This window comes from Cebus imitator, unplaced genomic scaffold (genome assembly GCF_001604975.1).
Source record: "Cebus imitator isolate Cc_AM_T3 unplaced genomic scaffold, Cebus_imitator-1.0 Scaffold6, whole genome shotgun sequence".
In the NCBI taxonomy this organism is placed as follows: Eukaryota; Metazoa; Chordata; class Mammalia; order Primates; family Cebidae; genus Cebus; species Cebus imitator.
The window spans coordinates 13,842,206-13,852,142 of record NW_016107321.1 but is presented as its reverse complement, the minus strand read 5'-3'; the positions used below and the strand labels follow the sequence as shown (position 1 = coordinate 13,852,142).

Genomic DNA, 9,937 nt, shown 5'->3' with positions numbered 1-9,937 from the left:
AGGTTCGAGCAATTCTCCTGCCTCAGCTTCCCAAGTAGCTGAGATTCCAGGCATGCACCACCATGCCTGGCTAAGTTTTTTCCTATATTTTTAGAGAGGGGTTTTCACCACGTTGGCCAGGCTGACCTTCCATCTCCTGGCCTCTAGTGGTCCCCCGCCCTCATCCTCCCAAAGTGCTGAGATTAGAGGTGTGAGCCACTGCGCCCAGCTTCTGCAGCTTTTTTGTAAGAGGGACAGATAGCCAGGGCCTCTCAGAATCCCTGCGCAGCTGGCGTTGTGAGGAATTCATTTCTGCTGCACACCTCACTCAGTTGTCTGTGGCTCAACCCTTCTCCCTCAGGCTTCCAGGCTCACTGCAGTTAGATTCCTGAGTCCCTTTCCAATCTAGAACCCCAAACTTAATGTCCCCATAACTGAGTACGGGAAAGTTCCTTGCTGATGGGAGGGGGTTGGCTCCACCTGCAGTCATCCCCTCTGGGCCTAAAACTCTGCAAAGAGCTACCTCTGGTTAGATTGGCTCTGGGGTCTCAAAGTTTGGGGCATAGTTTAGTCAGGGTAGCTTTTTTTTTTCTTTTGAAGCAGAGTTTCACTCTTGTTGCCCAGGCTGGAGGGCAATGGTGCAACCTTGGCTTACTGCAACCTCCGCCTCCCAACCTCAGGTGATCCACCCATCTTGGCCTCCCAACGTGCTGGGATTACAGGCGTGAGCCACCATGCCCGGCCCAGGGTTGCTTTTATGGCAGTATGCTTGATGCATGTTTGTTTGCAATGAATAAACAAACTCTTGGCCATTAAGACCTTTAAAAGCATTTGATTTATGGAATTGGTTCCCTTCGTCCAGGCTTCACGTGATCTTGGGAGGTGGGTTTGCAGGTTTTTTCACCCTGTTTAGATGGGAACACTTAAGGAAAACTGAGTAGGATGTGCTGTCTGTTTATGAAGGAAGAATCATGCAGCAGATTTTCTTATCCAGGGCCTCTGCGTTACTCCATTTTGGGCTTGTCCATCAAATCAGAAATCCAGACATGGATGGCCCTGTCCTTAGCTAGGAACACAAAACTGATACTTCTCAAACAAAGCTATGATATATTGTTGTCAGGTTACTTACTTGTCATCAAAGCTGGGCCTCCAGCCTCATGCTGGAGAATGCTAACTGGCATGGCTCTCAAGGGTTACAGCCAATGTGTCCTTGGCCAGTAAAATATTTCTCCACGTTGGTTCTTTGCTAGCATTAACATGTATAATAGAGCTGAAGTTGGCCTGCCATGTTGTAAATAGAAAAGAGATAAAACATGAATTTTTAAGATCAGCTTAAACACCAAGAGATTAATAATTCTTTTTCTGAAATTGTGATATATATTCCTTTACCTAACAAAGACCTTTGAAGGAACAAAAATTAAATGGCCTGTCTCTATTTAAAAAACTGAATTGGAGAAAAAACTACCGTGCAGGTAAGATTATGATACACGTATGCATTTGTGGCAGAGCTTGAAGATTTTTAGGAAATAGCCACACTGGCCTTTTCCCTTATACTGGATTGTGTAAGGGAAGAATGAACATTTATTGTGTTCTCCCCAACACAATAAATGGTATACTTTTTAGGGCTGTAAACTGTCGTCAATATTGAATCCTTTAAATGCTGAATGATTGAGATCAGTTTAGGCCACAGGCAAATATTTTATCTATAGTCTAAAGTGGGCCTGGCATGGTGGCTTGTGCCTATCATCCAGTTACTCAGGAGGCTGAGGTGGGTCGATCACTTGAGGGCAAGAGTTCAAGACCAACCTGAGTAACATAGCAAGACCCATCTTTTAAAAATACAAGCAGCAAAAGGCAGCACTGGTTTAAAGCAGCATTTCTAATTTAAAGTGAAAAGACAATTTGAAATAAAATTCACCTTCACATTTTTTCATTTAACCAGGTCAAGAGTTAGGGGGAAATGATGTTATCAAAGCATTATATGCACTGTTACAACTTCTTTCAAAATATAAATGATCCCTCCATTAAATGGAGAATTATTTCCTTTTTCTGAAAGTCTTTTTTAATTCTGAAAATAATATTAGCTTATTGTAAAAAATTTAACATAAAGAAAAGTAAAAAAAAAAAGGAGATAGCTCTTAACTCAAGATTTTATTTATACATTCATCCTTTGTACATATTGAGATCATGCTATAATTCCATTTTTGTCCTACCTTTTTCTCTAAAACTATAACATAAATCTTTTTCTATGCTTTAGAAGAATTCAAATACCCAAGAAATTTTTAAATAAAACTAAATAACGATATATGTGTTATTATGTATTTACATTTATGTAGAAATGTAATTTAAATATATCAGCAATGGGATTAAAATGTAAAACAATGAGATTTTTAAAAAATCTTCTATTAATAACCCACATGCAGAACAGATTAATTCTTTTAAAAAGCCGTTCTTCAAACTTTAGGATTTCTTATTCAGTCAGAGTCATCTGCATTTCATCAAGTACACATCAGATGGTATTTACACCTACACATCACTTTATTTGCTTTGCCTGACAAAATGAAAAGTATTGGGAATTGTTCAGGGAAATATGCCAAAAGAATCTTAGAGACTCTTGAGTTTTACATATTTTCCCCGTTACACTAATGAAAAGGAATTTTGTTTGAGAACTTGACTTGGAGTGCAGCTGCAGGGCATTTGAATCTCAGTTTCCATAAGGCCTGTACCCATTTCTGTGCAGAAGTTTCTAGAATTTCCCTGAATTTGTTGGACAGAGCAGCTAAAAAAGAAGCCCAATCAGATCTGGGAATGGACTGAATTTCACATTAAAAAAAAAAATTAAAATCATTCACATTACTTTATCTTGTTTCTTTTTTTCTTTTTTTCTTTTTTTTTCTGCAGAGGGCCAAATACCTGACTGGATTTTTACAAAAATGTTTCAACCCATTATTTTGGTACAATGTAAAAATAATCTTTACTGGCTTTTCTAAGATTTTGCTTTTCTACCTTGAATAACTGTCTGTGAGATTTTCTTTTATTTGTGCAGCTTGGAGAATAAAACACAAGTATTTAGAAGAAAGCACCTACCATGGGGCCTTTGAAATGTTTACCTAAATCAAGTGTAATGAGAAACATCACCAAATGCACTGTGGAGTTTATCGTTAGATCATAAAGGCTTTAAAACCCTCCCAGTGGCCAGGTGCGGTGGCTCACGCCTGTAATCCCAGCACTTTGGGAGGCCAAGGCGGGTGGATCATGAGGTCCAGAGATCAAAACCATCCTGGTCAACATGGTGAAACCCCATCTTTACTAAAAATACAAAAATTAGCTGGGCATAGTGGCACATGCCTGTAGTCCCAGCTACTCAGGAGGCTGAGGCAGGAGAATTGCTTGAACCCAGGAGGCAGAGGTTGCGGTGAGCGGAGATCATGCCATTGCACTCCAGCCTGGGTAACAAGAGCAAAAGTCCATCTCAAAAAAAAAAAAAAACCCTCCCAGATCCTAAAAATGCCTGGGATGGATGATTTCTGTTCATATGCTACCTCAGCATGTAGTTTTGGAGTGCGTGGTTAGGTCCATGGCGAATGGCAGTGGTACCATTCAACAAGATTCTGGGTCTTGAGAATAGTTCAAAGTTTTATCGCTTCTCTCTGGATAAGCCATCTTTTTGACCTTTGGGTAAATTATAAACTACTTTCCAGATTATGTCCAAATGGTCACAGGTACTTTGACAATTTTTACTGTAGCTGCCAATAAATAATACTCATCTTTAAAAAGATGTTATTCTGGCTGGGTATGGTGGCTCACACCTGTAATCCCAGCACTTTGGGAGGCTGAGGCAGGTGGATCATTTGAGGTCAGGAGTTTGAGACCAGCCTGGCCAACATGGTGAAACTCTGTTTCTACCACAAATATAAAAATTAGCCAGACATGGTATTGGGCACCTGTAATCCCAGCTTCTTGGGAGGGCGAGGCAGGAGAATTGCTTGAGCCTGGGAGGCGGAGGTTGCAGCGAGTAGAGATTGTACCACTGCACTCCAGCCTGGATGACAGAGAGAAACTCCTTCTTAAAAAAAAAAAAAAAAAAAAGCGGGCATCATTCCATTGTCAATTCTTTTTTGCTGGTCTGTGCCCTGAACTGGTGATAGGGGTGCAAAGGGAGTGAGCATTGTCCTTTACCTCAGCAAGTGTGTGGCCTGGTAGGCAAGAGAGGCACGTCAGAATGTTTATCATTTAAGTTAAATTAACTATCTGAAAAGTTCTAGAATAATCACGTAATCAGTGCTCTAGAAATCAGGAAGGGAGCACAGAAAGCTGCCGGGAGAAATGGAGGAAGGTAATGAACAAAAGTCACGGTTCCATCTCTAAGCTCCCAAAGAAAAAAATTGGATTACCTTGGTGGTGCTCATTCTTTTCTAAATCACCAATGATGATTTGGAATCTGAGCTGACGATAGGGAAAAACGAAAAAAAAATTTTGATACCAAACGCAGGAAGGAGGTGAAATAAAATTTTTATCGTAGCTCCCCTTTTATTGCTCCCAATAAATACTTCCTACTTTGTGATTTTCCTGAATTGTATTAGTTGGCCGAAAGCTGAGCGGTCCTGTGTTTTTAATTAAGAATTGGATGGCTAGACAGAGTTTTGAGGAGGTCATCTCTGGGCGTGTCTGCTTTTGGCTTTCTCCGGCAGCTATGCTAGCATATCCCTGGGAATGGAAATGCAATCCTTCATGTGACACAGTTTAAGTAAACCACTTAGTCCTCTGCAAACACCAAATGCTCAGTACGGTACTTAAATGGCACCGTGTTTGATGCCACAGTTTCTTTATAGGCTCTTCTAAGACTGTGATGCCTGTGGGCTTTTAGCTGCCTTTATTGATGTTGTATCCAAGAAAACAGAAAGTTGACTCCACGTGGAAGTATTAACATCTTTGTATAACTTTTCCGTCTTCGCCTTGACCCCACTCCAAATCTGCTATTTAGACAGATGCAGAGGTGACTGATAAGCCAGGGTCTTGTGGCTTCAGGAGTCTGAGGTTTCTTCCATGCAGCGGTGTTGGGATAGGCTCACCGGCTTCTGGCCACAGCGGGTACCAGCGAATCCACTGACCACTGGGTCCTCATCCTGCTTCCTGCTTCAGTGCATTTGACTTTCCTGGAATCAGTCTCTTCCTTGGCCTTCCTTCTTCTCCAAGGTTCTCTTATTTTTTATTTATTTTTTATATTTTTAGAGACAGGGTCTCACTATATTGTCCAGGCTGGTCTCGAACTCCTTGGCTCAAGCAACCTTCCTACCTTAGCCTCCCAAAGTGCTAGGATTCCAAGCATGAACCACTGCACACAGCCAGGTTCTCTTATTTTCTAGTACACCTTCCTAGTTTCCTTTTGGACTCTCTTCTTCTGACTGCTCATTAAAAGAAAATGTACTTCACTCTTCTGTCCTTACCCCTTTTCTCACTCAGTGCACTGTCCTTGGGTGATCTTACCCGTTCCATGCTTTAAATGGCTAATTATAGTATTTCCATCCATGGAGAACCTGGTTAAGTTAGATGACTGGCTTTGCCTCCCAGCTCTACTGCTTACCAGTTGTGTGACTGTGGGCATGTTGCTTAAACTCTGTGCCTCAGTTTCCTCATCTATCAAATAAGGGCACAAAAATAATTAACCCCATAAATATGAAGCATAGCACCTCTCCTGCCAACTGCCCCAGTCTATTCTCAGTTTTAGCTGGTTAACGTTTATTCATTTGTCAGGTCTCACCTAAGATGTTTTCCTCCAGGAATCATTCCCAGATGTTCAAATCTAGTTAGATCCTTCTTGCACGTCCCCTCACAATTCAGTCTGATTGCCCTATTTTCCTGTCTTAGTGTTGGTCACATTTATCGAAATTGCTGATGTATTCAGATCAGCTAGAAGCTGGTGAGGGTAGAGTGGAGTCTGGCTGGATCATCACTGTGCCCCAGGGTCTAGCGTAGTGCCTGACTCTAGCAGTGCTTGAAAAATATCTGCTGAATGAATGACTCATGGAATTGCAGGGTACAATGATGCCTCTAAAGACATTCCTTCTTTCTGGTCACATCCCTAGGTTTTGTAGGTCAGAACTATTGGATTTGTTATGGCTAAGTGTCCCTGACAACGTGGCTCACAGTAACTCACGGAAGACCAAATCGTAAACCCAAATGACAGCCTTTAAAGTTTTTAACGATGCTTGTGGTGTGCTAAAGAACGATTTTATGAGGCTATGCTTGCTAATGTAATAGGCTCTCTTCAGCACCCAATACTGTGATGTTATGAACACGGGAACATTTGGTGTTATAGAGTGTTGTCATCAGCAATAAGCTTCTCAAGAGCACAAGTTTCCGCCATAGGATACATCAGGTCTTTGGCTCTGAGTATTTGAAGGACTGTCATATGGAAAGGGATCAGGCTGAGTGTGTCAGATTCCAAGAGCCGGGACACAAAAAGAATGCAGATGCCTTCTATTTAGAACAAAGAACTTTTGAACGGTAATAGCTGTCTGGAAATGAGTGGGCCACCCTGGAGGTCAAGACCTTATCACATCTGTGTTCAAGCGTGGCAGGGAGAACTCCTGGGCAGGGATATCTGGGAGGAGAAGGACAAGTGAGGGCTTTAGGGTCCCTTCTAATCCTGAGAGTCTGGCAGTGCACTACTCATCCAAGGCCCCATGCCCACACCGTAGGCCCTGTGCCCACATTGCCCCAGTAAATGCCTCAGGAAGAACAAGTGCTACAAATTCATCAGCAAGAAATGCCATCATCAGCTTAATAATTTAAGCCATTTGGATGAATGGTTTTATGGCCTTTCTTGTAATTGATGTTGTTATTGGCACTGCCCAGTAACATTTCCTTTTTTGGTCTCTTGGTAAAGGTGTGTCTGTATCTTGACTTTGGCTTATGCCTGGCCTGTGTGATGTGTGTAGACTGTAATAGCCCGAGAAAATTAAATTATGGAGTGCATTTTGGAATAAGCACCCTCACAGTTGATTCTGGTGTCTTCGGCTGGCTTTGCCTAGGTTGTCTAGGAAATATTAAATTCAACCTTTCCCCTCAAACTCAGGATCACGCCCACGCCTCTTGGAGAAGGGAAGAGCACAGTCACCATCGGGCTTGTGCAAGCTCTGACGGCGCACCTGAATGTCAACTCCTTTGCCTGTCTGAGGCAGCCTTCCCAAGGACCGACATTTGGAGTGAAAGGTACTGTCTTTAACAACTAGTGTACTTTTCAGGGCAAAGTTGGGGGGAGAAAATTTTAAAAAGAACATCGTCAACAGATAAAGAGTTAAGACTTTTCAAGGGGACCTGGCACATTTCTTTGCTGCACACTTGGTACGCAGGGGTCACCCCATGTTGGGCCCTGGGCATGACGATGAGCAGTGGGGGCTGCCAGGGCTTCCCTGGACCTCTCAGGAGCCTATTCCTGAGGCTGCATTGCTCAAGGCTCCCACCTTGAGAGTTATCACATGTTATCAGGGCCGTCTTTGCCAAGTGGTCTTGAAACACTGCCATCCATATCGGTGTTTGATCATCCCAGTTCCGGGGAAAGGTCTTTCCCTCTGCTTTAGTCTTGGCTCATTGGAATTGCTGTGTGGGGCCTGCAGAGCTCTCTGGAGACGGACTGGCTGTGGACAGCGAGTTGTGGTGAAATTCTGCTCTGGCTGTGGTTGGGCTGATCTCTGGCACCTTCCCATTCATTACTCCTTCTGCCATGATTTATCATGAAATCATTCCTTAGCTCACTTTACAATCCTGTTTATGGCTAAAATTACAGTTTGTTCTTGGCACTTTGTGGTTTTTTTTTTTTTTAACGATATTTATATTACTGTTAACAAATATGAATAACTCTTATCTCATTAAGTACTGATAACTCATAGCGTGTCATGCATCATGTAGCGGAATGAACACTAGAGTGGGAGCAAGAAGGCCAAGGCTTTAGTCACAGCCGTGTTTCCTACTGCGGTGTGACCCTGGGCAACTTGAGCCAGTCACAGCCTCTCGGAGCCGCATCTCTAAAAGTGTAAACCGCTGAGAGCGGCACCAGGCTCGCCCAGTTGTTGTGAGGATCAAACGAGAAAGCACTTAGAGAACGAGGATACTGTCAGTTGATATACACATGGGCGGTGTTGTTCCTGCTTTACGAAAGAGAAGTTCTTTTACTCCCATAACCAACATTTTGAGGGATAAGCAGCGTGACAAATCTTACATACTGTTATCTGAAATAAATTGAAGTTTATAATTTATTTGTCTGAGGTGGCTATGCGGTGGGGTTCTTTTTGTTTTTGTTTTTTTGGTTTGTTTTGAGACAGAGTCTCGCTTGGTCACCCAGGCTGGAGTGCAGTGGCGTAGTCTCAACTCCTTCCAACCTCCGCCTCCCGGGTTCAAGTGATTTTCTAGCCTCAGCCTCCCAAGTAGCTTGGATTACAGGCACCCGCCACCATGCCCAGCTAACTTTCGTATTTTTAATTGAGATGGGGTTTCATCATGTTGGCCAGGCTGGTCTCAAACTCCTGACCTTAAGTGATCTGCCCTCCTCAGCTTCCCTAAGTGCTGGGATTACAGGCGTGAGCCACCTCACCCAGCCAAAGTGGAATTTTTTTAAACAAAGTTTTCTGAAACATAAAAGCGTTAGATAAAGCATAGTCACAGAGACCTAATAATAAATTAACAAAATAATCTCATATCCTGGTTTGACAGCTGCTCTGTTACTTTTACCTTTTTTTTTTAAGAAAGGAAATGGAGGTCTTTAAACTGCATAGTTAGACAAAGTATCAACTTTTTTTTTTTTTCTGTTCCGCTTGGACATAACCATTAATGTCTCTGTCTGCCTTTTGTTACTTCATCTTGAGTGTGATGCCTCTCTGTTGGGGTTGGGGAGCTGCGTGCCTCAGGCTGTGTCCATTGTGGCAGGTGTACTTGGTGACCCGTTTGAAATGCCACTTGCTCTGTTGTTTAGGAGGAGCCGCCGGTGGTGGATATGCCCAGGTCATCCCCATGGAGGAGGTAAGAACTTAAAGAGGTGTGGGTCAGGTATCACTGTATTTCCTTCCTGACATCTGTCCTCTGCTCCCTCCACGCAGGCCCACAGACCCTCATCCACAGTCCCAAAGTCCTCAAGGCTCTGAAACCCCAAAATGTTTGCCTAACTCATGCAGTGGCACACCCTGACATTTACTGTGGTGAGCTTTATATGGATTTTGTCTGTGCTACTTGGTGTGAATATTCGTACATATTGCTGTAGAAAAATTAGTTTTGATTAACAGGTGCTGACTGAGCCCCTGCTTGGGGTGTTTTATAAATAAACTACATGTAAATCACACTGCCTTTCTAAACTCCAAAAAATTCTGAAACCCTGCTGGCCTTGCAGGTCTGGATGAGAGAATGTGCGTCTGTGCCTCCCTCGGTCACCTGCTGTACTGCCAAGTTCACAAAGACCTGATGCTTCCCCCTTTCAGTTCAGGCTCCAGTGTGAGCCTTGGCAGCACAAATATTAAAACTGGAATGACACAGAGATTAGCATGGTCCCTGCATGAAGATGACATGCAAATGTGTGAAGTGTCCCATTTTAAAAAAAAAGGACTCCAAAATAAAAGAGTTCCAGAGGAAAATGGGCAAAAATAACTGATGTTGTTAATTCTTCCTTTTCTAAAACACCCCCTGCGTTCTGCATTATCTCTTCGTCGCCTGTAACTAACTAGTGACCAGTTCACTTCTACTCTCTGCATCAGCCTCACCATTCGGGCCCCGGCAAGCTTCTGAAACCCAAATCTGAGCGGGTCACTTTCCTGTTCTGTGATTTCTGCTGTCACCTGTCACCCTTCAGTACAGAACAGGAGGCCCCCATGGCCGGCTGCCCCTGCTTCCCTGTTTGCAGGTCCCCACCTGCCTTCTTTTCTCCCCTGGGTCAAGCTCCTTGCAGATTCTTTTTTTTTTTTTTTTTTTT

The 9,937-nt window shown here is 43.1% G+C and overlaps 1 protein-coding gene and 1 non-coding gene across 2 annotated transcripts in view; both read left to right on the top strand.

The window, feature by feature from the left end:
• The window catches only part of MTHFD1L (methylenetetrahydrofolate dehydrogenase (NADP+ dependent) 1 like), a 207,573-nt gene that overhangs the window by 40,520 nt on the left and 157,116 nt on the right, over positions 1-9,937 (top strand). The window contains exons 6-7 of the mRNA XM_017539199.2: positions 7,058-7,194; positions 8,951-8,997. Of these exons, the coding sequence (XP_017394688.1) occupies positions 7,058-7,194; positions 8,951-8,997 (184 nt within the window). The remainder of the gene's footprint in view (positions 1-7,057; positions 7,195-8,950; positions 8,998-9,937) is intronic.
• Positions 9,463-9,564, top strand: LOC119472823. Its single transcript, XR_005202001.1, has one exon. It is a non-coding gene; the product is annotated as a U6 spliceosomal RNA (small nuclear RNA).